The sequence below is a fragment of the Theropithecus gelada genome, chromosome 8 (assembly GCF_003255815.1).
Source record: "Theropithecus gelada isolate Dixy chromosome 8, Tgel_1.0, whole genome shotgun sequence".
Taxonomy (NCBI): Eukaryota; Metazoa; Chordata; class Mammalia; order Primates; family Cercopithecidae; genus Theropithecus; species Theropithecus gelada.
The window spans coordinates 72835413-72862997 of record NC_037676.1 but is presented as its reverse complement, the minus strand read 5'-3'; the positions used below and the strand labels follow the sequence as shown (position 1 = coordinate 72862997).

Genomic DNA, 27585 nt, shown 5'->3' with positions numbered 1-27585 from the left:
CAGTTTTATGGAGACTGTGGGAAACTTATCATTTGAAAAGGACTCTGAAATTTGCTATTAAAATGACATATACATAATTAAATTCCTGATCCCCCTTAAGCCTCTTTCGTATGGACACCTCCAAGACTAAATACATTGTTCTTTTCTTTTTATTCACCACCTCAACAAGCTAATCCATTTTGGTGTTGTTAACATTACCACCATGCTGAATAATTTCCAAATGTGTGATTAGCTTGAATAACTCACCAAAGCCCCAGGCCTGAATCTTTTGCTGTCTGTAAGGATCCTTTATTTGGCTGTCTCCCAAAGACCAGACATGCATGTGTTGAAGAAACCCAATGCATCTAAAACCAAACTTTTCAGCTTACTGCACAATTTCCTGATTACCTCCCTTTCCCTACACACCATGTGGGTAAATGGCATTACCATTCTCCCGTGTCCCAAGCTGAATTAGTCCTTTGTCACCCTTGTTTCTTTTTAGCCCCACTCCACTTAACTGGGAAATATTTATGCTATAGTTTGAGGATGTAGTTTGAAGGCAGATTGAGAACCAAAGAAAATGCTGATTGGTATAAGTGTACTCAGAAGGAGGAATAAATGGCCTAAGACATAAAAGTGGCTTGCTTCACAGGGAGAAAATCTATCATTTGTCTTAAACAGACTCAAGGATTTATTCCTTTCTCTTCTTTCCCTAGCCTAGTGCTCATTTCCTAATTAAAATCAACTACTATTAGTTGATTTCCCTGTATGCAGCCTATTCCTATTTCCACTTATCATGGTGGTGGTATTAACAGTTTAGTAATATTTGTCTAATCAATCTTCATCTGTAGAAAAGGAATGGTAATAGGATCTGACTCAATGAGTTGTCACTATTAAATGAGTAGTTTGTAGTGTTTAGCATAGCACTTGGCATCCAATAAATATTAATTTTATTTTGATGTTATTAACAGTACATTCACATATTCCCTTATGATTATTTCACTTTGACTTATACCAACTAATTGCCACAAAGTACCATATTTAGTCTTTAGTATAATCTTACCATAATTTTATAAGCTAAAATTCACATTCTTCATCCTGGGAGTTAAAACTTAGTTGTGAAACCTTAAGTTATTTTTCTGAGCCTCTATCTCCTCATTTGAAACAGGGATAACATTATGTTCTAGGTTTAGATAAAGTTAAAATTAGTAATGTATATCAGAAGTGCTTGGAGGACTGCAAAGAATTATATACATTGTAGTTGTTTTTATTTGTGCCATAGCTTTGTCTTGGAGCACATGGACTGATGCAAACAAGGAAGGAGCTCCAAAGAATCCTTGGCCATCACCCCAAGACCTGGGTTCTACTAGGCACTGAGCCACACACCACTCTTTGATGGCTACAAGATATCTATTCAGTTCCATCAGTCACGAAGTCCCTGAGGCATAAGTCCTTCTAATTTGGGGAAGGCATTTTACACAAAATGATGCTCTCAATGTTTAATTCTCATCAGGTGAAAATGATCTACTCCTGGCAGATGTCAGTGCATAATAACCTTATGAAGCATCCCCCGAAGCTGCTGCTGTCTCCAGAATGTGCCAGCCTCCAGGAACCAATTACCTGACACCATTTTCCTGTCTGTTCCTAAGAACTAGAACCCTCTTGAAAACACAACAAATTCAAACTGAAGTCCTTCCTCTATCTGTGATTGCTGAAATTATTTTAGCAATCACCCTACTAGATATCCCCACAGTCCTTGGCCAGTGCCTCAAACACAAGTCACTCCATCCATTCTTCTCATTCACTCACATTCACATTACTGCTGGATTTTTCTTCCCTGATCCAACCACCTCCCACTGTTCCTCTACCTCCAGATCCTTTCTACCATGTTCTCTAGGACACCAGTGGTGGTTTGTGTTCTTACTTGTCTAGTACTTGCTCCTCCACACCTTCTGGTACTAAACTCACCCTACCCACAGGGAAAAGCATGTGGCCAAAATGGGCCACAATTGTTGACCCAGAAATGATCATTCAACCTAAACTAGCTTACTTTAGGTCTTTCCTTGGAATTGTTCTGATAGAACCAGCAAGTGACCATGTTCTCTGCCATGTAAATAAGGTCTGGAAAAAGTGAAGCCAAGCTGAAACAGAAGACAGAAGAAAAATAAAGAGAGAGCGAGAAAGGTAGAGAAAGAATCTAACGAAGTCAAGTGCCTGGTTCTAGTTCCTAAGAGCCACAATGCACCCTGGCTCCTGAAGCTTTTCTTTTGACTCTCTTAACTTTTGGTTCACTATATTCCCATTTCAGTCACTTGCAACTAAAAGAGTTATAACTAATATAATTAATTCCATTATATATAAACTATCTACAACTTCTGCCACTGCACCAAACATTCCCTCTGACCGGTTGTTTTAACTATATACCAAGCTCTCCCCTCAAAACACCAATCCCCTTCAACCCTGTTGAATTAACATCTTTCCTCCGTCAAACATTGTATGTCTTCAGGTGGGGCTAATAGCCTTCTCCCTCTACAAACCATTCAGTGCTCCCTATGCCTAAAAAATCCCTGTTCCTGCTGACATATTTCCTTCTGCCCTTATTATTAATTCATTCTGTTAAAATAAGTAATTGGCCGGGCACGCTGGCTCACACCTGTGATCCCAGCACTTTGGGAGACTGAGGCAGGTGGACCACCTGAGGTCAGGCGTTCAAGACCAGCCTGACCAACATGGCAAAACTCCATCTCTACTAAAAATATGAAAATTAGCCAGGCATGGTGGTGGGTGCCTGTAATCCCAACCACTTGGGAGACTGAGGCAGGGGAATCACTTGAACCCGGGAGGCGGAGGTTGCAGTGAGCCAAGATCATACCATTGCACTCCAGCCTGGGTGACAGAGTGAGAATCTGTCTCAAAAATAAATAAAATTTTTTAAAAACATGTAATTGGGCATCAATAAGGCCAATGAGCACCTTAGGCTCCTACACAAATGAACTAAAACCCAATTCTATATAAACAGTAAAAGGACACTTAAGCTTAATCAGTCACAAACCACCAACTTACCTCTAAGGACTTCCATCAGATTGTACCCAAATAATGGAAATGTTTAGCTGGACCCAATCAAGTAATTCCTTTTCTTTTTTTTTTTTTTTTTTTTTAGACGGAGTCTCACACTGTCGCCCAGCTGGAATGCTGTGGCACAATCTTGGCTCACTGCAACCTCTGCCTCCCAGGTTCAGGTGATTCTCCTGCCTCAGCCTCCCGTGTAGCTGGGATTACAGGTGTGCTCCATCACACCCAGCTAGTTTATGTATTTTTAACAGAGATGGGGTTTCACCATGTTGGCCAGACTTGTCTCGAACTCCTGACCTCAGGTGATTCGCCTGCCTCAGCCTCCCAAAGTGCTGAGATTACAGGTGTGAACCATTGTGCCTGGTCAAGTAATTTCTTTACCTGTTCCACCTATAAAAGCCTGCTGCTCACACAGCTGAAACACAATTCTGTGAACCTCTTCTGGTTTTGAGTGCTGCCTACTTCATGAATCCTTTAATGTTCAAGTAAACTCTGTTAAATGTATTTTGCCTGTGGTTTTTAACAATTCAAAACAGAAACTTGGCTCACAGTTCTCCTTGCAGTGCCCTTCCTGAGTTCACCATTCACATGGAAGAACATCCACTGTCATTCTGTGACTGCGCCGTCTCTACTAGCCTTTCCTCCTCCCTCCATCCTTTCGGTGTAAAAAGAAGTGTCCCTTCCTATGTAAAGTTATAGTGGATTCCAAACTTTAGAGACCTCTGTCCATCATTTTGCCCACCTCTTCCCCCGTCTTCAGCCTGTTCATCTCTCCCCTCCTTACCATCTGTTAATAAACATGCTCAACTGTGATATCACTCAAAACACAAAAACAAAACCTACCTTGACTCCCATTCTTCTTTATTTACACACCCTGCTCTCTTCTCCCCTTCAAAGTTAAACTTCTTGAAAATTTTCTACTTCCTGTTTCCATTTTTCACTTTGCATTCACCACTTACTGAAACTGAGCTCTCTTTTATCAGGGAAATATTACTCAGGCCCTGATGTGCTTGGTTAAATAGGGTGAGAAAGTCCACCTTGTGCTTGGGCTCCTTAAGCTTCTATAGGTCACAGGATTACATTCTCCCCCTAGAGAGACACCTAGGTAGTGGTCAGGATGGGTCACAGAATCTTCATAGCCGTTATCAAACAGCTCTCTCCCAGTTGCCAGATCTACCTCTAAATGTGACATGCCATCTCCTGCCAGTCTTACGTACTAGTGGCAACACTGTATTATAAATTTGTTTTCTCGTTTCCATAGCAGCAAATTTATACTCAAGGAAATCATATAATTTCCAAATATTAATGAAGTGGTTTTGCTTCCTCATGAAAATACAATTTCCTCCTCACTAGATGAGTACAATTTTATGTTTTTAAACTCATGATATAACATTAGCATGATATAACAATAGCATGATATAGCAATAACATGTAAACAGAAAAATGATCTGTTGGGGTCTTTTTCATGGGCTTTGCATTTCTACATAGGCAGCAACCAGTCTCTTGAACAGATCAGAAATGAGATAAGATTGAGAATCACTGCTTTCTGAAAAGTCAGAGTCTTTCTGGCAAGTACATACCCTGCAGGACTGTTTACATGAAACAAGAATGGGGTTTTTTGCTGCACAGTGGTGCACATTTGTAGTTCCAGCTATTTAGGAGGTTCTCTGGAACCCAAGGGTTTAAGTCCAGCCTAGACAACATAGCAAGGCCCTGTCTCAAAAAAACATTAAAAAGAATGGGTTTGGCAGGCACACAAACACCTGCACCTATGACCTTGGGCAAATTACTTAACATCTCTAAGCCTCAGCTTCTCTATCTTTAAATAAAGATAACACCTATTTTATAAGATTTATGTGAAAACCAAATGATATATGTAAAAGCAAAATGCCTGGAATTTAATAAGCATGTAACAAACATTTGTTTCTTACTTTTCATCAATTTGTCCCCAAGGAGAGGTTGAAATCAAACAGTCTCATTTTAGTTCTAACTTATTTCTATTAGGTAATTTCTTGTACCTACTTTCACATCATCTCAGAACAGGTTTTTCATTCTTATACATGTCTTGTAAGGACAACTAAACACAACCTTATTGAGGGCAAAGATCATATTTCTGTTCTTTTATATTTCTCATAATTACAGCAACCTTGTACCACAAATTTTCCTGGATAGACCTAATCCCAAATAAACTGCCTTCTGTCCTATAATCATTAAAAGAATCCTGAGAATTTCAGGATTCAGGCTATGTTTGCCAAAGTCTCACTTACTTAGAATGTGGCCTCCAGAGCTGAACACACATAAGCAATCAATCTGCTTGAGGGGTCCCTGGTGGGGTGGTTCACCTGTAATCCCAGCACTTTGGGATGCTGAGGCAAGAGGATTGCCTGAGGCCAGGATTTTCAGACCAGCCTGGCCCTCATCTCTAAAAGAAAACAAAACAAAAAGTCTGCTTCAGGGAGGCCTCCAGAGCCCATGTGTCTTGGTGGGACTACTTTCCCCACCACCATGATCCACCCTTGGAGAAGGTAATGGCAGCTGCCTTTCACTATAAACTTAAAAGGTCTATCCTAAAAAAGAAGCGAAAATTATTATTAAACCTTCACTTTCCCCTAAAAGACCTCAGGATCATTCGCTTCAAAACTCTTTCCAACTTAGTGACCTCCAGAGTCAAACCTCCATTGTTATCCATCATCACCACAATCTCCTCCCCACAAGGCTCTGTTCATCTCTTTATTTTGCTTAAGCCAAAAGCCCCTTCCCAGTCCCCAAACTCTTACACTGTATCCCCCAAAGCTCCAGGTGTGCCATCTACCAAATCCCCAACACCCTCTGCCTCTTTCTGAATGTTTTCTTCACCTTCTCGCTCAGAAACCTGGAGGCAGCTCTAACAGAAAACTGAAACCTGCTTCCCTAGCCTTCTCAAGAGGCAGCTGTTTCTTCCCTCCCACGCACCACATACCACAGAGCCTAGGGGTGGAGTGGGTGTCTTTCATAGTCCTCAATGCTGCTGACAGACAATTCTCCTCCCTTGCTCAAAAACCCCAGCTTTTCTGGAAGTCCATGCCCTGAAACTATACTACCCACTACCCTCCTGTGGCAATCATCTGCCAGTCTCTCAGGCTCTTCCTCATTTGCAGCAGATGTTAGTGCCCAGCTCCCTCACTGGCTCCCTTTCCACTCTTCTCCTTCAGTCATTCTTGGTGATTTAGCATCCATGTGAAATGTGTGCTGAGCACCTTAGCCTCCTACTGCCTTGACTTCTGACTCTCAAAGCTCTCCTTCTCCATCCACCTCAGCTACCACTCCCACCTTTCTACCCTGTGCATCTCATTGCCAGTGACTGCACAACCTCTGAAATCATTTCCAGCATCCCACTCTCTCACCACTTCCTCCTCAGCCAGCTAGCCTCCACAACACTTCTTCAGCCCCATAGGTGCCTCCAATTCAGAGGCCCTAGCACTATTTCTCTGTCCTCTGTCTCTGTCAGAGAACTGGCAAGGAATAGATAGCCCATTCAAAAGAATTTAGCTGGAGAGAGTTTAATGAAGGGCTCATTCACAGAGGAGTAGCAGGTTGAATGAACCAACAAGGGATGGTGAAGTATTTGTAGAGTAAGAGCATGGGAAGCTATTACAACCAACAGCCTGAAGTGGCAGGGGAGAGAATGAGATCCCTGGAGCCCACCTAGAGCTGAAACAGTAACAGAAAAGCTACCTGACAGAGGCAGTGACCACAGGAGAACAAACATAGTCACTGTTGGAAACACAGTAAGGCAAGGAGGGATGATGGGAGTATAAAGAAATCCTCAAACCCACTGATTTTTGCTAGTGTCTTCCACCGACTTCCAGTCCCATTCCAATGGGAAGTCAAGGGCAAGGGAGCCCCAGTATTGCAGTCTGCAGACATTTGCCTTTCATAGCAGAAAAGGGTGGACCCTCAGGGCAGAGGGTGACAGTATAACAAGCATGACCACCACCTTATGGCCCTCACTTCATCACCCCTGCCCTCACCCTTGCACATCCTCCACATCCTTTGTCATACTGGCCTGGCAAAGCCCAACTCTGCCTTCTCCATACCTGTATCCAAACAGGGAGATATGCCTAGAGGAAATTATGTGGCTCTGCTTACCAGTCTCACTTTAAATGTATGGCCCCAAATCTCAAGTGGGCCCTGCTGTCTGATTATATCCCTTTAATCCACTCACCCTCCACAGTTTTACTCCATTCTCTTTTCAAATACCATCACACTATCTCCACTCCTGATGATTTTGTTTCCTACTTTACTGAGAAAGTAGAAACAATCAGAAGCAGACAACTTCATCTTGCCCATTATCAGCCTACCCCTAAATTCTGCCCTCTCTCTGGTTGCTCTGGGCACCCTATCTTGTCACTGTGGTCAGCTGTGCACTAGATGCCATCAACTCTGAGCTGCTCAAGGACTTTGCTTCTGCAAGGAACTCCTGTAGAATAAATCTTTCTTATAGTTCATTCTCACCTGTGTGCAAATACATCATAATGTAGCTCATCCAAAAAGAAAAGCAAAACCCTTCCCTAGACCTCTCTTCACCATGTGCCAATTACTCTGCCTTCCCTTGCAGGGAAATCCCCTCAGATGAGTTGCTTATACTCATGCCTCTATCTTGTCATTTCCCATTCTCTCTTCAACCCACTCCAGTCAGCCATTTGTTTCACCATTTCTACAAAAAACACTCTCTTCAAGGTCCCTAGTGACTCCATAAGAGTTAGGGTCCTAGCAGAAGCAAATGGCACATTTAAATTGGGTGATCTGGGGAAATTTGTATAAAGGCACTCCCTTCAAGGGTGTGGGTATGTGGGCACGGGTAAGAAAACGATGAATGATAGTGCAGTACCCCAACGTTATAAACAATAGGGTCCCTGAAGGAGCAAGAAGGATAATTACCAAAGCTCAAGAGAGATTTGTGAAGACAGGGTCTCCTGACAGAAGCAAGGACCTTCTGCGGAAGATGGCAAGAGTGCAGGGTAGGAGCCCACAGTGCATGACAGCACTGTCTCAGTCCAAGGACTCATCATCTCCATCCAATGTGGAAATCCTCAATGGGTAGTCTCTGTGCTGGAGCTCCACACAGAAGGCTGGCCAAAACTTTCTCAGCGGCACTTCAGTCTGAGGCTCTTCCTGCCTGATCCTTCTTCCTTCCTTTCACAGGGATCAGATCTACATTACAGTCTGAAGGCTTTCCCTGTTGACTCTCCTCCCCTTTAATTTTCACAAATGTTATTGCCAATAAGTCTCTTATGCTTCTAACTCTGTCTTGGCATCTATTTCCTGGACAACCCAAACTAACATAACCAAACAACCTCCATCTTACCAAACCCAGTGCTTGCTGGGCACAGTGGCTCACGCCTGTAATGCTAGATGTCCCAGCACTTTGGGAGGCTGAGGCAGGTGGATCACGAGGTCAGAAGTTCGAGACCAGTCTGACCAACATGGTGACACCCCGTCTCTACTAAAAATACAAAAATTAGCCAGGCCTGGTGGCGCCTGCCTGTAATCCCAGCCACTCAGGAGGCTGAGGCAGGAGAATCACTTGAACCTGGGAGGTGGAGGTTGCAGTGAGCTGAGATCATGCCACTGCACTCCAGCCTGGGCGACAGAGCAAGATTCCATCTCAAAAACAAATAAACAAACGAACAAAAAAACCCAATGGTCATCTCAAGTCCTATGGCTGGCCAGAGTATGATATGTTTAAGCAGTTGGAAGACCAATGTGATCTTCTCACAAAGGAGTGAAAAATCACTAGATTTTAAGGTTTGAAAGGACCAATTTCAGTTTAAAAACTGACATTAGTAGAGCAATTCATTTCCAAATGACCTAGAACACTTCTATTGCACCTTGCACTGTCTCTTTGTAAATATCCACCACATTGGTCATTGTTTATTGTCTGTCTTCTATTCAGGCATGAGTTTCAAGAACAAAGACTAAGTCTGTCTTGTTAATAATTATATCCTACAACTCAGGACTTGCTTGGTGCATTGCAAGTCTTCTTAAAATATATTTAAAATGAGTAACTTTGTAGAGTCATGTATCATTTTTATATTTGTTTCTTGGTTAAACTATCTTAAGGTTTTATTCTCATTTATGTGTGATATTTTTTCTTTTCATTCCCTCAATAAATATTGACCACTAAATATTTGACAGTATAGCACTAGGTAGTAGGAGCTGGAAAAATGAAATGACTCCCAGTTCCTGAGGAGCACCAGTCTAGTGGGAAGACAGACTTGCAAACAATAGAAGATAGTATGATTACTGCTAAAATGAAATTATGTACAAAATACAAGTGAGTCCTCATAGACCCAAGTGTAAGAGCTAAAACTATAAAACTCTTAGAAGAAAACACAGGAGTAAATCTTTGGAATCTTGGGTTAGGCACTGATTTCTTATATAGGACAACAATAGCAAGTGATTAAAGAGAAAACAAATAAGTTGGACTTGACTGAATTAACAACTTTTGTGCTTCAAAGAAAACCATCAAGAAAGTAAAAAGACAGACTGAAAAAAATATTTTCAAATCATATATCTGCTAAGATCTAGAATCTATTTTTATTTTTTAAAATACAGAAGAACAGGGACATATAGAATAGATATTTTTAAACCCTTACAACTCAATAAACTTTAAAAAATTAATCCAACTTAGAAATGGTAAAGGATTTGAACAGACATTTCTTCAAAAAAAGATATACAATGGCTCCCGAGCACCTGACAAGGCTCGTAGTCAACATCATTAGTGCTCAGGGAAATGCAAAGCAAAATCACAATGAGATACTACTTCACACCCACTAGGATAGATAAGATTAAAAGACAGAAAATAATGACAAGGCTCGTAGTCAACAACATTAGTGCTCAGGGAAATGCAAAGCAAAATCACAATGAGATACTACTTCACACCCACTAGGACAGATAAGATTAAAAGACAGAAAATAACAAGTATTGGCAAGGATGGGAAGAAGTTGGAATCCCTACACGTTGCTAATAGGGTGGGAAATGGTGCATTCACTATGGAAATCAGTGTGAGAGTTCCTCAAAAGGTCAAACACAAAGTTGCCTTATGATCAGCAATTCCACTGCTAGGTATATACCCAAAGGAATTGAGTTCAGACAAAAACTTGTACACAAATGTTCAACTGATGAGTAAGATATGCTATATTCATACGATGGAATATTATTTGGCCATAAAAAGGAATGAAGCACTGATACATGTTACAACATGGATGAACCTTGGAAACATTATCTTCAGTGAAAGAAGTCAGTCACAAAAGACCATGATTCCATTTACATGTAATGTCCAAGCTGGCCGTGGTGGCTCACACCTGTAATCCCAGTACTTCGGGAGGTGGGAGAATTTCTTGAGGCCAGGAGTCCAAGGTTGCAGTGAGCTATGATCACAGCACTGTACACCAGCCTAGGCAACACAGCAAGACCCCATCTCGAAAAAAGAAAGAAAAGAAACAAAGAAAGAACAAAAAGAAATGCCCACAATAAGCAAATATAGAGAGGTAGAAAATAGATCAGTTGTTGCCAAGGGCTGCCAAGACTATGAGGGGAAATGGAGAGTTACTGGTAATGTGCACAAGGTTTCTTTTAGAGGTTATAAGAATGTTCTAAAGTTATATTATGGTGATTGTTGCACAACTTTGTAAATATACTAAAAACCACAGAATTGAATATCTCAAATAGCTGAACTATATGACATAAATTGTACTGCAATAAAACTATTTCAAAAATGCAATTGAATCATAAAAGATAAATTGCTTAGGTCACAGAATTCAGTGAAGGTTTTGAAGAGGTTATATGTAAATGAGACATGAAGGAACAGCAGGAGCCTGCTGTGTCTATGAGAGGAGAGGAGAAAACATTCCAGAGACAGCAGCACACGCAAAGGCAGGGGAGGGCATGGGAAGAGAGCATGCCATGGCATGTACAGTCGTCCCTCAGTCTTCACAGGGGATTGGTTCCAGGACCTACGCAGATACCAAAATCCACCCATGCTCAGATGCCTCATGTAAGATGATGTAATATTCTGATGAGAAATATCCTAAATCCTCCCATAGACCTCCAATCATTTCTAGATTACTTATAATATCGAACACAACGTAACTGCTACATAAATAGTTGGCTGTACTATATTGTTTAGGGAATAATCATGGAGTGGAAGTCTGTAGATGTTCAGTACAAATACAGTTTTTTTCTTGAATATTTTTTACTCCAGGTTGGTTGAATCCACAGTGTATGCGGCACCCACAGATACGGAGAGGCAACTGTATAGTGTGTGTAGTCAATAATGCTGGTACAGAGATTATGGCCTGCAGATGCAGGGCTCCAGTCTGTCGGGGTAGGCAAGGACCAAATCAGAAAGGGCTACTTCATCATGCTAGTTTTCCATGAAGGAAAAGGAAAAACTTTCTGAAAACTGAAAAACTTTCTGTCAGTTAGAAGCATCATTCTAGCATAAACGTTGAAAGGTGATCTGAAGGGAAATGAAACTAGTGATTGCCCAGAAGGAGGAAAATAATAATCACTGACTAAATTTATAAAGCCCTAACTCCCAGCTAAGCAGTTTCCTTTAATCATCTCATTTAATTGCTAAAATGAGCACTATAGTTATCCCCACTTTACAGATGATATCCACAGGGCTTGCTCCCTCACCTCCTGCAGGTCTTCAGGCAAATGTAAGTGCCTCACACTTTCCTATTCCCCTTGCTTTATTTTTCTCCTGGATGCTCAACTCAATTTAACATCTGTTTCACTTTTGAAATCTTGTTTAAAGATTCTCTCCCCCATAAGAATAAATTAATTTGTATTTCAGTTCTATATCCCCAGTGCCCAGGGCACAGTCAACCCTCAGTAAGTACATAAATGAATACGTTTTTAAAAATGAGGAAATGGGGTCCCATAGAGATTAAGTAACTTGTCCTTGATCATACAAGTAATAAGTGGCAGAATTCTGATTTAACAAGCCACATTCTTAAACCACTAAGTGGTTACATCAGAGTTGTAATATTGTAGGCAAGAGGCAAGTCCCCTCGGACTGTGGTAGTGGAGAAGCGGGGTGATAGGTCTGCCCCGGGTTGGTGATGACCGGATGCGGAAGGGCCCTGAAAGGGCTCAATCTAGCATGACTTTGGTTTCTACATTTGGCTCATGGGTAAACAGGAGAGCAATTCTTCAGGAAAAAGAATACAAAGGACTCCTGGTTTGGGCAAAACATAAGAGGAGGACGTGCCTTTTCCACGATCCTTTTCAACTTTTTGATTACTAAAACATGTTGTTAATTTAAATATACGTGAAGCCAGTAAACCCAAACTGATCCCTTCGTCTTCAGTCTGAGGCCAGTGGGGGATGGGGGTAGGGATGGGGACGGGGACGGGGACAGGGATGGGGGTGGGGATGGACAGGCAAACCAGAATAGGGTCAGCTTTTTTTTTTAAGTTAGTCCAAACTTACAGAGGGTAGAAATAAGTCCCCGGGAGTGCTTAACTCTAAGGTTAATTTTTTAAGGCAGATGCTAAAACTGGAGAATACACCGTACCCCTGTGGAGTCAGGTAGTTACTTGTAGTTTTATATTATCCTGACGGTGGCAGTCACTTGTAGAAGTGGCAGTGTGCAACAGGCCACTGACACCCAATCCCTGGGTGGCCAGGAGGGCGGGAGAGCACCCGGTCGCGGTCTCAGGCTGCTGAGCAGGCGGAGGAAGCTCGCGCCTCAAACGACTCCCACACCCGGGCCCGGTGCGTAGCAGGGGCGCGCCGCTCACGTTCCAGCAAACTCGCCCCGCCGCGAGCCAGCGGCCTCCGGTCCCCAGGTGGCGCTGTGGCCTCGCGGAGGAGGCCGCGGCACTAGCGAGCGTCGTCTCCCTGGTGCGCATGCTCGCCGCCGCTGCGGGCTGGCTGTTTTTTTTGTTTGTTTTTTTTTTTTTCTTTTTTTTTTTTTTTCTCCCAGGCGGCCCGGCGGCTGCGTACTGGCTGTGGGATGGGAAGTGAAGCCCCAGCGAGCGGCTGCAGCGGGGCCGTGAGGAGCAGCCAGGGGGAGGCGGCGGCGGCGGCGAGTCGGTGAGCAGCTGGGAAGAGCAGAACCGGGGCGGAGCACCTGCAGGCGCGGGCGGCGGCCCCACCATGGCGATTCGCAAGAAGAGCACCAAGAGCCCCCCGGTGCTGAGCCACGAATTCGTCCTGCAGAATCACGCGGACATCGTCTCCTGTGTGGCGATGGTCTTCCTGCTGGGGCTCATGTTTGAGGTGAGCCCGCCCCGAGCCCCAACCGCCTGCCCCGCCACCCCCTGCCCGGGCCCGGGCTCCAGCTGCCAGCCCCGGCTTCTCCGCCCAGGACCGCGGGGTGCTCGGGTCCGGGGTAGGTGCGAACCCCCAAGTCCCCGAGGTGCAGGCCTGCCCTGCCCCGCCCCACGCCGGCGGCAGCTCCCCAGCGGCCGGCCCGGGGATGCAAAGTCCCGGTGGGCCTCATCGCGGCCCGCAGGGGGGTGGGGACCGCCGCGTCGCCCCCTTCCTGACCCGCCGCCGCCCCCTCCCGCCGGCTGCGCGGCGCAGTTCCTGGTTCCCGCGAAGGGTTACGTGGCAGCCGGCGAGGGGCAGGCCGGCGGGCGGGCGGGCGGGCGGGCGGGCGGGGGCGGCCCCTGCGCTGCCGAGCTGGCTCGGGGCGGGTGGGCGGACTTGGGGGTACTGCCAGCATCGGCCGCTGAAGCGTCAGCCCCGCGAGGGCCGAGGAAGGCGGAGGCCCGGCCCCAGGGTCTGAGGAGTGCCGGCCTGGAGGCCACAGGCCCGAGTGACAGGGGGGCCCCCCGGTAGCTCCGAGATTGGGGTGAGCGAGAAACCGGAGTCGGGCATCTGCTTTCGACTTGAAGGGCGGTGGCCGCCGGGCACCGGTACAGTGGAGGCACGCCGGATTGTTTTAATTTCTGTCTTTTCATCTGGTATTATTACCAGTTAACGAACTTTTTGCCCTGATGCTTTAAAGAAACAAGGTCTGATGGATAAATCGAGGTTCTGAACAGCGGTGCCAAGGAGTCGAGTAATTTTGTTTCTTGAAGTAGGAGAGGATAGGAATGTCAGGAGTGTGTAAATTCTCTTCCCACGTATCTAGTATTTTGATGGCTTATTTAACAGCTGTTGAATGTGGATGATAAACTTTGCAAGGTTAACGAGTAACATCCTACGTTTTTCCCCTCGCTCCTCAATACACGCGCTCATTCCTTTGCTTTTTCCCCTTAATTTTTCTCTGGAGCCCTTATGTCTCAGTAAATATACAAATTATTTTGCTCCCGCCTTGTTTTGTCTCCTCTCTCCTGCATGTAACAAGTGAGAGTAGAGGTTTTGGAGTATTTTTAAGAGTCTGTATATCCAGAGTCTAGGATAGTGCCTGGGACATAGGAGTGCTTAAAAAAATATGAGCGACGTTAAGAATCCTTGAGAAAACCTAATGCAGTGACATCACCAGTGACCAAAAGGTGAATACATTTTTTTTCATGGAGTCTTTTTTTTTTAATTTTAAAATTAAATAATATTTTAACCTTATTTTCGCCTCTTATCAAATGGGCTTTTCTGGATCTAGATACAGATATCATTTACTCCTGATGGTGTCGTGCATGTTTGAAACCACTGCTAAGGATGTAGCAGGTATAGTTAAAGGGTAGGTAGAAGGGAACTAACATTCTCAAGCTTTAAGTCTGGGCTGTGCCACCTACTTCCTGGGTGCCCCAAGTCTGAGTCTCAATTTTTCTGCTCTTTATAAGGAAATAACATCACCTGTACTGTTCTCCTCACAGCCGTTTTTTGCAAGGTTCAGATAATATGGTGTGAAGGTAAATACAGTGCTAGGCCTGGTGCGCTGGCTCACGCCTGTAAGTCCCAACACTTTGGGAGGCCAAGGTGGGAGAATCACTGGAGTACAGGAGTTCGAGACCAGCCTAGGCAACATAGGGAGAGCTTGTCTCTAAAAATGATTTTTAAAAAATTAGCCAGGAGTGATAGCACGCACCTGTGGTCGCAACTGGGAGGCTGAGGTGGGATAGTTACTTGAGCCCAGGAGGTGGAGGCTGTAGTGAGCCAAGGTTTCACCACTGCATTCCAGCCTGAAGGACAGAGCAAGACACTGTCTCCACAAAAAAAAAAAAAAAAAAAAAACCCAACGCTAAACATTTGTATTCACTTTCTGAATTTGATACTTATATATACTTTCTACTTTGATCTTAAAGTGATATTTTAATATATGTAGTATATTCAATTTTATGTAACTTGTCATAAACCATCTCCACATGTTAAGATTTCCTGACTTTAAAAACATATTTTAGGGGTACCGTGACCTGCAAGGTACATTTGCAGTGCTTTGAATGAAATGAAATATAAATCAGAAATTCTGACACATAGTATAACTTTGATTTTATATAAACTATTTTACATTCTCTTACTATATTTCTAGGGAAGTCCACCACCTATACCTTGCCTCACATGTTAGTGATTTTTTTTAACAGTGGATTTTCACCTTTATATAAATTTGTAAAATTTGAAAATCTAAATAGACAAAAATACTAGAGGTTTTTTAAGTCAATTCAAAAGTGAGCGTTAAAGTGATACACAAAAGTGAAGTTTCTGCGAGTTGTTCCTTTTTCTTACCATATGTTAAGGTGTTAGGATTTCAAAGCATGTTATCTATATATAGGAATGTGTAGACTAGGTTAGTTTTGCTATTCGACTTTTAAAACAATTGCTGCTGAATCTCAAAATTAACGTAATTATAGAATTACAGTACTTGTGCTAGAATAATAGAGAAATTGATTTTTTTTTTTGCAGAACTGTTAAGCCTGTTGTGCAGATACATTAAGGAAATGTCAGAGGATTTATGGTGAAATCGACAAAGAAATTAACAAAGAAAGAAATACTGTATTACTAGCCAAAATGAAGAAGCAATGCAGATACACTGTAAAAGCATGGATTCTGGAGCTGAAGGGATTCATGTTCAAGTTAGGGCTCTGCAGCTTGCTAACTGGGTGACCTAAGGCAGCTCAGAACTGAAGTTTCCTCATCTGCAAAATGGGGCTTATTGGTTTAGTCTAATAATTAAATTAACCAATATGTATTAAGCCTAGTTCAATGCTTGGCTTGCAAGAGGCATGCAATAAGTGGTAGCTATTATTATTCTTTAAAAACTCACTAAAATTGGGAAGTAGAAAACATTTTTATGTGAGAGAAGGGCCTGGAATCTCTTTAGTTAGCATCTAAAGAGATTATACATACTGAAAAGGCTAACAAAGTAGTCTGTTTGGTGGTAATGTAAGAGTTTAATTTCCAGGGAACTTCACATTAATCAAAAATTGCTTGTAAATTTTAGAATCATAGTTTTATTACAGTCAGTATCTGTCCACATAATTCAAATCATAGTATACAATGAATGGCTTCATATTTGAGTTAGGAAAAATTGAATGGTCAAAAAATGTTAGGGATGCTTGGGAAGCTTTCTGAAAGTGAGGATGTGGAGGAGGGGTGAAAAATTAGGGGTTCACAAGAGACGTATTTCTTTTAAGGAGTGTATAAAGGAAATATATTCAAAAGGAAAGATATTCAAAATCTGCAAGTTCTTTATGCCATACAGATTTTGGGGATGTTTACAGTTTCAGCCATCTTGAAACAGTTTTCGAGGTTTGGGGGATTTTTTTCTTTTTCTTTCCTTTTTTTCTTTCTTTTCATGACAGGTAAGGTTTTCAGGTCATAACAAAGTTTGAGGGAGAGACACATCTCACATATAAGTGTGAAACCCCAATTGTCACATTTGTGAACTACAAAAGGGTCTCTCTCTTTTTTTTTTTTTTTTTTTTTTTGAGACAGGGTCTCGCTGTGTTGCCTTGGCTGGAACTTGACCTCCTGGGCTCAAGTGATCCTCCCCTCTCAGCCACCTGAATGGCTGAGAGTACAGGCACGTGCCACTGAGCCCCACTGAAAGTGGAATTTGATATTCAGAATTGTCTTTACTTTTCAGGGATCCACTCCATGTAGTAGTCACATCTTCCTCTAAAACAAGAGCAAAATAGTTAACATCTCTATATAACAAGAAAAGATATCAAACCCCAACTAGTGACACTTAATTAAAGAAATGTTATTGTATTCATGACATTGTGTACAGCATAGAATTAGGTAATTCATTTCAGTTTCTGGTAACCTATTTAAAATGCATCTGAATAAGTCATTTCTTTTTTCATTTTTCCATTTTTGTAACTGGAGAGCAGTACTGTAAATGTTCAAAACTGTCATAAACTCAGATATTTTTACTTTTGAGTGCATTATATATCTCTGTAGCCTATTTATATTCTAAACTAACTTATCTTACTACTAATTAATTGTGGTGTGAGTTTAACTGAAGCAATGCTAGCAGGGTGTGAGGCTTAGGAGGCCTGGAAATGGCTGGGAGCATGACTGCTGGCTTAAACTTGAAACTTTTTGGAGTGTGTAGTTTACATTTTTCCTCTTCTTCTACTTAAAGTCACATACTAAACCAGCTGGAGGCCAAATTTTAATTTTATTTGGAAGCCTGGCTAAAAGGATAATCTAATTTTTGCTGCTTTTAGAATTTGATGCTAAATTTATCTTTGAAGAATCTCATTTGTTGTTTGTAAAGGACTCTTTTTGAGACGGAGCCTCGCTCTGTCACCCAGGCTGGAGTGCAATGGCGTGATCTCGGCTTGCTGCACCCTCCGCCTCCTGGGTTCAAGCAATTCTCCTGCCTCAGCCTCCCGAGTGGCAGGGATTACAGGCACCCGCCACGACACCCAGCTAATTTTTGTATTTTAGCTAATTTTTGTATTTGTATTTTTAGTAGAGACGAGGTTTCACCATGTTGGTCAGGCTGGTCTTGAACTCCTGACCTCAGGTGATCCATGCACCTCAGCCTCCCAAAGTGTCAGGATTACAGGCGTGAGCCACCGCACCCGGCCTGTAAGGGACTCTTTAACAAAGTGTTCTTAGGTGTGACAGTGGTAACTTCATATTACAAACTGGAAATAGGTATGTGGAGTATTTGTGTGTAAAAGAGATAGAGTGTGTGTGTGTATATATAGTTATATATATATATAATGTGTGTATATATATATTGTTTAGACTATGTGTGTGTATATATAGTCTAAACAAAGATAGCAAAACTAAATGAAATGTAGTGACCACTCAACTTTACTAAAAATAATCACAAGAAAGTAGTGTTGCCCTGGAGACTCATGTCATCATTCTGCTCTAATGAGTCCTTGTTAATGACCCAAATTTTAATAGAGTAGCCTCAGTAGCCTTTTCAACTCAAGAGACCTTCATATCTAACCCAGTTGAGCAACTCACTTTACTGGCCGTATCCTGCACTTTGTCATGCAAGCCTGACTTCTTCCACTTCCTGAATTCCAGGATAGCAGAGTTTAGCTACAACCTACGTTTTGTTCACCTCCCTGGTTCTAGTCATAAGTGGGTTCTCTACCTAGTCCAAGCTGTTGTGGTACCGTAGCCCCCTTTCCCTTTCTCCAGTAGGTTAGCCCCGTCATTGTTTTGCCTTTCTTCCTGCAGTCTTTACTCTACTATTGGCCTTTTCTATGCCTCTCAGTTCCCAGAGAAAGTCATACTTATGCTGGTAGATAATATTGCAAATGAAAGGTTTCTAACCTCAGACGTTCGCATCCGGGATCTTTTTACTTTCCCTGGCCATCTCCTTTCCCTATGGGAACTATTTAAATAGTCATCATTCACATCCCCATTATGCTTAATATGTGGCATTGCTTTTTTCCCATACAGGGAAAATAAAAGTTTATCAAGTGCGGTTTTCCTTATTTTCTTGTCTTTTGAACTTATCTGTCCCGTCCATTACTGCCTTCTTCCCATCTAAGAGGAAAAGTTGTTCAAGAGTGCAATACTCAGTCCTTACAATTCTGTTCCCTACCATATGCCTCCATCCGTTGTTCTCTTTCTATCCTGTGTGTTTAACTTCTCCCTTTTCCCTGGTGCCTTCACTGTTGCCCCCCACAAGCTCAATCTCTCCTAACCTAAAAACAACATAAATTTTGACCTGGCATCTACTGGATACCACTTTGTGCCTCTGTGTTCTTCAATCTACTGTGATGCAGCTCCTGCTCTCACTACTTAGTTGGAATCACTCAAGCCGTGACCACTGATGACTTCTTTAATTGTCTGGTCTGTTGTTCTCTTTCCTCCCACGTCTGTTTTGAAACTTTGACTTTATTAACCCCACCTTTTAGAAATGTTTCCCCTTTGGCTTTTGGGACTCCAAGCTCTCTTTATTTCTTTTTCTGTCTCTCTGACCATTTTTTCTTAGTTTCAGGGACTTGAAGATTTTGCTTTTTTCCCTGTTCTCTCCATAGATCTGATGTTGTCCTACTTCTCTACAAATACTGTGCACTCCCCATATATGATTTATGTATTTTCACAGCTTCAGCTATTATCTGTAAAAAGAGACTCCCAAATCTTTATTTAAGCTAGATTCTCCCTACTGAATTCTAGACTTAGGTTTTAGCTGCCTTACTGCACATCTCGCAGAAATCTCAGCTGTAGGTATCAATAAATAACCTTGTACTCTTTCTTCTAGCTTACCAAACCTTATTTTGTCTTCTGAGTGCCTCTCTATCCCACAGTCACTGTCTTAGTTCAGGCCTCATTATCTTTCATGTGGTCTCTTGCAGAAGTTTCATTCTTGGGTGCATGCTCACTCCGGTTTGTACTTTAACTGATATTTATTCAGCGATATTGATTAATTACCTAATATGTACCAGGCCCCTTGCTGGGCTCTGAAAATCTAGTGATGAGTGGAAACAGGCATGGTCCCAGTTCTATTGGAGCTTACATTCTAATGGGCGAGACAGAAATTATTAATATAATCAAGCCAGAGTATGGTTTTGAAGGAAAGGAACACAGTTCTCTGAGATAATCTAACAAAGGAAATGACCTACTCTAGGAAGGCAGGGAGACTTCCTTGAAAAGGTGTGATGCAGCTGAGATCTGATGGGAAAGATTTTCCAACCGTATTTTAGATAGAACAGCATGTGCAGAGACCCTGTGGTAGAAGGTGCTGCAGGAGGCAAGGGAGCAGGAGGAAGTGGTCTGAGATTGAGGCTGCAGAGGCAGAGGGAGGAGTCAGACCGTGGAGTCCTGTGGTCGCATTCTCCTAGAAAGATGGGAATCTAGTGAAGGATTTTTAACAGGTAGGAAGGGGGATGTGATAACGTGATCAGAAAATCATTCTAGTTGCAGTGTGGAGAATGGATCTGAAGGGGCCTGGGAGACCACTTAGCAGGTCACAGACAGCAATCCTTCTAAAAGGCATAAATGAACTTTCCCATCCTCAAAATTCTCCAGTTGTGCAAAAATGAAATCTAAACTACTTAACTCAAAAAATAGGGTCCTTTCTAGCACTCAATAACATTTCTAGTCTTTTCTAACACTTCCTGATGTGCATCCTATGCCTGGCCTTGTGTTCACTGCTACTTGACCTTGCCATGCTCTGTGTCTTCTATCTGTACTGTCCTCTTCATCCCCCTTTGTGAACCTAGGGAACGCCCATTTTCCAGCAAAGCGTAACTCCTTCATTTCATTCTACCCCAGAAAAAAAAACCAACAAAGCTCATTGTTTATCCCAAGTACCCACAGTGCAAGCTGTTAGCGCTTATTCTACAGTATTATAACAGTTTGTTTACCTATACTCTTCACACAATGGAGCTCCTTGTCATTAGGGATTATTTTATCCATCTTCATCTCCTCCTTTTTTGTCTAGCACTTTGCCTGGTGCCTGTAAAGATTGGGTAAGCATTCCATTTTTCTGTTCTGACCAATTTACTTTTACCAGTAGTCAGGTCAGTTAAACAGTTACTGACCACTTAACTATGCTAGGTGTGTGGGATACTAACACACCCACACCACAGACACTATATTTGATCTGCTTTTCTCATGCTAACTGTGCATCCTTTTATTTTATTAATTTATACTTAAAATTTGTCTTAATAGGAACTTTTTATTCATTGTATAGGGCTAGAGTAGAGAATCATTATTTGTCAAATAACTGTTTTCTGGAACTGCAGAAAATGTCTTTTGAAATCTTAAAGTTAAGGATGAGTTACACAATCTTACCTAAACCACAGAAGAGTATTCTGGTGAATTACATTAACTCCTTGGTAATCAGTAATTTCCATTGTGTCTGTCAGGGTTCCACAGGAACTAGAGGGCCGTTGGTGCTTCGATTTAGGGACAGATTTTGTAAAGTTTTTGCCCCTGATCTGTTATTTGGGAGAGGGTCACAAATTGACTTGATCTTTTGTTCCTTCTTTCTAGATAACGGCAAAAGCTTCTATCATTTTTGTTACTCTTCAGTACAATGTCACCCTCCCCGCAACAGGTAGGTAATTTACACTAAGAATTTTCTACGTAAATAGAAATTCAGTTGAACAAACTTGGAAATTTTCATGAATACTAGGTCCTGCATTAAGTAATCGTCAGAGATCTCATCCATGATGTGACTGAATGTTATTTTGATCATTTTGTAATACAAGATCTGATGTTTTTGATTAACTTTACCCTATATATGTTTTCTGTTTACTATGTATTTTTGTGAATGGACTTGAAATTCCATAAAAGAATTTTGTTTTGCTTTCTCTGCCTTCTGATTTTTTCCTAAGAAAATTATAAGAAAAGATATTTTTAAAATTTGTTTAAATGTCATTGTTCATTCAAGGCTTCTAAAAGCACAATGGCAGATTTAGTTTTTCTGCAAGTTACATTTTGGACCTGTAATAGCAATCCTTCTAAGATTATTTTCACTTTTTCTTGTGCTCTACTTTTAACAATTATTTTGATTCCAGAAAATGTGTTCGTAAACTCTAGGAATTATCTGGTAACAGCATCCAAACTATTAGGTTTTATTTCTAAAATGTTATTTCTTAATCTATGTAAAAATTAGGTGTTTCTTAGAAGTTGATTGTAATTTAATACAGTGATATAATTAACTAGCATGGGCGAGGGATGGGGTATTCTTTGGTTTAGGCAGTAAACCTGCACAGTTTTTTGTTTAAAATGTAAGATAATGTAGTATACCCCATTTAGTTGGGGGTTTTTTGTTGTGGTGGTGGTTTATGTGTGTATTTTTAAGAGACGATAGGGGCTTGCCAAATTTGCCTAAGCAGGAGTGCTGTGGCGTGATCATAGCTCACTGCAGCCTCCGGCTTCTGGGCTGAAATGATCCTCCTGAGTCAGCCTCCCCAGGAGCTGGGAATACAAGGGCACACCACCATACCCAGCTAATTTTTCAATTTACTGTAGAGATGGAGTCTCACTGTACTACCTAGGTCAGTCTTGAATTTGGGCCTCCAGCAATCCTTGCCTCCCTAGGTGTTGGGATTACACGGTTGAGCCACTGCACCTAGCCCCTGAGTTGGGTTTTTGTTCAGTTATGTATAGTTTTGAAAATATTTAATTTAGTGATTTAGTTATCAGGTTACTCAAAACTACAATACTGTTTTGAAATTTGAATTTGCGAGAGAAGAATAAAGCTCTTTTACATATATGTTCCCCATAAACGTAAAGTTTGAGAATAAGTGTCATCAATTCACAAGTATTTGATAAAGATTTGTTTTTGAAAAATTATAGCAATTGTAAGGATTAAAAACAACTTTAGTAGTTGCCTTTATCTCTGCTGCTTATAGATCAAAACTAAATCAAATACAGGTCAAATCAGCTTTTCCATCAGAATCATAATTTAGTGTGTAGTTTGAAAGTAGAAGTAGAAAGTTTCAAAAGCCCTTTGCAAAAAATAGGTCAATAGGCTAAGTATAACTTTATCAACCTAATTTATACCCCTGTGATAGTATCAGTTTATTGAGTGTGGCGTCCTCTTCCCTCTTTTTTGGTCTTTGGTGGCTGTGACTAACGTGTCAAATCTTTGTAAGTAATTTCTAAAGCTTTAGATTTCTAGATAGTCTTGATTTTCATTGCCCCCCTAAGACTCAAGATGTCCAAGACCATGTTATTTATGATGTTTCTATAGAACTTTTTTATTAGGTTATTCTTCTTTGTTTCTATAACTTGTACTTAATGCTGTTTTTATAACCTTATATATATTTTTGTGTATTTGTGTCCTTTTTGGTCTTCAGAAGAACAAGCTACTGAATCAGCGTCCCTTTATTACTATGGTATCAAAGATTTGGCTACAGTTTTCTTCTACATGCTAGTGGCAATAATTATTCATGCTGTTATTCAAGAGTATATGTTGGATGTAAGTATGCAGTCTTGGAAATCTATACCTTATAAAGTACTAGCTCTCCATAATCTGATAGTCATATATTAAATATAATTTATAATTTATTCTTAATTACTAATGGCTGTTTTTATTTTTAGAAAATTAACAGGCGAATGCACTTCTCCAAAACGAAACACAGCAAGTTTAATGAATCTGGTCAGCTTAGTGCATTCTACCTTTTTGCCTGTGTTTGGGGCACATTCATTCTAATCTCTGTAAGTATGTCATTCATTCTCATCTCTTTTAAGTATGTCGTCTTAGGCTGTTGTTCTCCTTCCTTATCTAAGATTAGGAACTCTGCTAATGAACTAGCATAAGTTAAGAGTTTCAGTGATAAATCTCTTTTAGGTATTTTTTATACAGAAAAAAATCTATGTTTACTGTTTCAGAAAGGCTTATTCATTTTTAGTCACTCTGAATGTTACTTTTATATCTTTTTTTTTTTTTTTTTTTTGAGACAGAGTCTTGCTCTGTCGCCAGGCTGGAGTGCAGTGACACAATCTCGGCTCCCTGCAACCTCTGCCTCCCGGGTTCAAGCGATTCTCTTGCCTCAGCTTCCCAAGTAGCTGGGACTACAGATACACACCACCACGCCCAGCTAATTTTTGTATTTTTAGTAGAGACAGGGTTTCACCATGTTAGCCAGGATGGTCTCGAACTGACCTAGTGATCCACCCGCCTCCGCCTCCCAAAGTGCTGGGATTACAGACTTGAGCCACCATGCCCAGCCTTACTTTTATAACTTGTTGTGATTTACAGATACCTCTGTATCAGCAAAAAGCATTAAGATGTGAGTGATACTCCTACTAGGTTACATGAGTTGTAATGTTCACAGTCATTTCCTCCTTTAGAAACAGCCCCAGTGTTTTCCAAGCTTCTTAAATGTTCTATAACTTTTCAGTTATGGCAATCAAAACCTTTAGTTATGTCACTATTACTAATGAGAAAAAGGCAGTATTTGCTTTAATGTTAGTGATAATAATCCCTTAAATTTATATGGTGTTCCATACTTTACATACTTTTGAGTTTGTCAGACACATAATTCTTTTTAATCACTGTATTAGAGATGAATAACAGGAGTTTTCCAGGGTAAAGCACTTCATGTTGGAGGTAGATTAAAATTCAGCTTTTTATTCCATTGCTCATTCGATTTTACTCTACTGCTTTAATAATACTTTATAGGTAATATGTAAATTTTAGTTTGAAAACTATTATAAATTTTTTTAAAAAAAATATAAAAGTTATACTTCTGTGGGAAAATACTCTTACAAAAATCACTTTAGATTTTTTTAATCTTTTTTTTTTTACGTATACAGTAATTCTCACTGAATAGATCTGATTATCTAAGAAAAAAATTGGGGCAGTATTTTATTGATGTAATTCCATAAAACTCGGTAGTGCCCTGATCCTTTGTCTCCTGTCAGATGCTACAAACTTTTCCTGAAATCTTCGGATTACCCAAGACAAAATTCTTCTCTCCTGGTCGCTATTGTGCCTCTTATTGGTGGTTTTATGTTTGTCTACGTGTATTTTTATTCTACGGGATTGAAAGATTTTTTAGGGCCAGGAATTGTTTCTTACTTGATTCCATATCTCATTTATATCATTGATTTTCACTTTGCTCAAGTAACCAACTCAAATTGGATTGAAAATAACTAAAACAACTAAGGAGTTTGACGTCAGTGGACTCTTTGCAACCTACTGTGGGGAACTGTAAATGTTTGAGAAATGAAAGTAATGTCTTATTTTCCAAGAAGTTTGCATTATGCTCACAGGTTAATGTTTGTATCTTCTTTCTTAGGAAAACTACATCTCAGACCCAACTATCTTATGGAGGGCTTATCCCCATAACCTGATGACGTAAGTCATTTTTAGCAGCCCTTTCTTTGTTAAGAACCATGGTCATGTCGCTATTAATCAGAATTCATTGTTATTCTCGTTAGGACCTTAGGCAAATGCATAAAATAGATGAAAATATGTCTTTGACAGTCCCACTGCCATAAGAAAAAAAAACGCTGTGTACCTTTTTTTAATGTTTCTATTCTAATCTTTTCAACTTCTTTGTAAGCTTGAGACAACTGATTTTAACATAATCTTAATTTGGTACTCGCTTCTTTTCCTTTCTTTTCACTTATCCTTTCTCCTTTTTATGACTCCATCTTCTCTATACTTTTGCTCCTTTTGTTTTTCCACACCCTCTGTCTCTTTTGACATCTTCCCTTCTTACTCTCTTCTATTATAAACTTCTTGAGGTTAGGGATTGTTTCTTTGTTTATTTCTCTAGTTTGTACAGTGCTGCTAGGTTAAAGTGCTCAGTGGTTACAAAGACGTCTGAATAATTCATTTTTGGAGCCCAGCTCTAGTACAACTATTCTATATTAATTTTCCTTGCTACTTTAGCCTGTATTGGTCTTTAGTATCCCCAAATTTGTCATTTTGGTAGATGTTTTATGTAGTGTCCATATATTGTTTTGATTGTTCTATAATTGTCTCATTTTTGTAAGTCTTGCATTGTGCCCATAGCCACTGAGACTATATGTGCCTTGGTAGCAGTAAAAATTATTTTATATCCTTCATTGTGCTGGATACGGTGCAGGTGCTTGTCACCTAGACAGTATTTAGTAAATACATTGTGATGTGAGAATTGGAGAAGGGAGAAGATATGAAGGAAAGAAGAGAATAACGTGACTGTGGATATTTTAAGTCCAGAAGTAATACCCACTCTACTGAATCATACTCTGATTTCTAAAGTTTTATTAGTTCAACAAACTTTGTAAATATTGTATTTATGTGGGACCGTATTCCCTCCACCCCCACTGCCGAGAAATTAGATTGGCTTTGTGTTTTCTATTATAGACTTCTGGAGGAGAGGGAGAGGGGAGAATAAAGAGGAAGTAGAAGGGCTAGAGGAATATAATGTCAAGAGAAGAGTACTAGTTCTAGACTGATTATGATATAGCTCCTGGAGAGCCCTGGTATGCCTTATTCTGACTCTCTTTAATCCTAGCTCTGCCTCCATTTATTTGAGGCTTTTTCCATGTTCCAACCAGGTACAGTTACCACATTTGCCTAAGAAAAAAAAAAAAGAGGGTATTTGAAATTGGGATTATTTCAGTTTCAGGTGATTATTAACCTATGAGCCTTTGCTTTTGTGTCAGTCTTTTTCCCCTTCTTGTCTTGATGAAACTGTGTAGACGTGTGGGTTATGTTTTCAGTAGCTAACATGACATACTAGTCAGTATTAATGAACTAATAGGGGCTCTGACTCCTCTCTGCTGGCTTACATGTCAATAGCTTTCTGCAGATAGTATCTTTGCCTGCTGTTTAATCCAGGGATCTTGTCCAATGGTGGGACTGTCACAGGGAAATGGGGAAAGCAGTTGTTGAAGAGTTGTTTAAAGGTGCACAGATACTGTATGGAATGATAACACAAAGATGATAACACAAAGATAGTTACTTAGTATATCCTGATTTCCAGTATTTGTTTACTGTTTCTTAAAAAAAATTATGCTTTAAAAGATTCTCTTCATTTTCTTGTGTTGTACAGGTTTCAAATGAAGTTTTTCTACATATCACAGCTGGCTTACTGGCTTCATGCTTTTCCTGAACTCTACTTCCAGAAAACCAAAAAAGTAAGCTGGGATTTTGTAGTGTTAAAAAATGTCTTGTCTTTTTTTTTTTTTTTTTTGGAAAAATTTTTCTAAAATTAAGTATTTCCTTACATGTTTGCCCTTCCTCCATTCTTCTTACCTAAACTCTTACCCCATCATTCTCCCACCAACCCCCTTTCTACAAAGCCTAAAATCCTTAAGCATTTTTTGGGGAAAAAAAAAACACCTTCAGTCAGTACTTTAGCTTAGATTTTTTTACATTTGATATGTTAATGTCTTGTCTTAAAATTATATTAGTGGTAATGTAAATTAAAATTTAAACAAATTTTTAAATGTAATATTTGTTTTATCTTACTGATATTCTTAGCAAATTATTTCACAAGTGAGCTAAAAAGGATTAGACACATTACAACTAACAGTTCTGTGTGTAAGTCCTAAAGCAAAATTCAGTATTGGAAAAAAAAGTAAAATATATTTAAATATTTACCAGCAAAGCTTCTCCTGAAATGGGTAGAGCATTCCCTTTTTAGCATGTGGGAAGGATATTTGTTTGTTTTATTTGAACAAATACGTAAACTGCTGGAGCACTGCAAAATCCTCCTTCCTAGTTTT

The 27585-nt window shown here is 40.6% G+C and overlaps 1 protein-coding gene and 1 non-coding gene across 5 annotated transcripts in view; one reads left to right on the top strand and one right to left on the bottom strand.

The window, feature by feature from the left end:
• The first annotated feature begins 12908 nt into the window (after positions 1 to 12908).
• Positions 12909 to 27585, top strand: part of TRAM1 (translocation associated membrane protein 1) — a 32821-nt gene continuing 18144 nt past the window's right edge. Inside the window, exons 1-7 of one of the 4 annotated variants that reach the window (XM_025393548.1) lie at positions 13010 to 13180; positions 13264 to 13323; positions 21403 to 21466; positions 23217 to 23338; positions 23461 to 23577; positions 25164 to 25222; positions 26910 to 26994. In XM_025393548.1, coding sequence (XP_025249333.1) covers positions 13294 to 13323; positions 21403 to 21466; positions 23217 to 23338; positions 23461 to 23577; positions 25164 to 25222; positions 26910 to 26994 — 477 coding nt within the window. In that variant the 5' untranslated portion in view covers positions 13010 to 13180; positions 13264 to 13293. Of the gene's footprint in view, positions 13324 to 13735; positions 14547 to 21402; positions 21467 to 23216; positions 23339 to 23460; positions 23578 to 25163; positions 25223 to 26909; positions 26995 to 27585 lie in introns of those variants that run through there. The other 3 variants (XM_025393546.1, XM_025393550.1, XM_025393549.1) reach the window with 3 other exon arrangements.
• LOC112630901 lies at positions 16777 to 16883 on the bottom strand. Its single transcript, XR_003121025.1, has one exon. It is a non-coding gene; the product is annotated as a small nucleolar RNA U13 (small nucleolar RNA).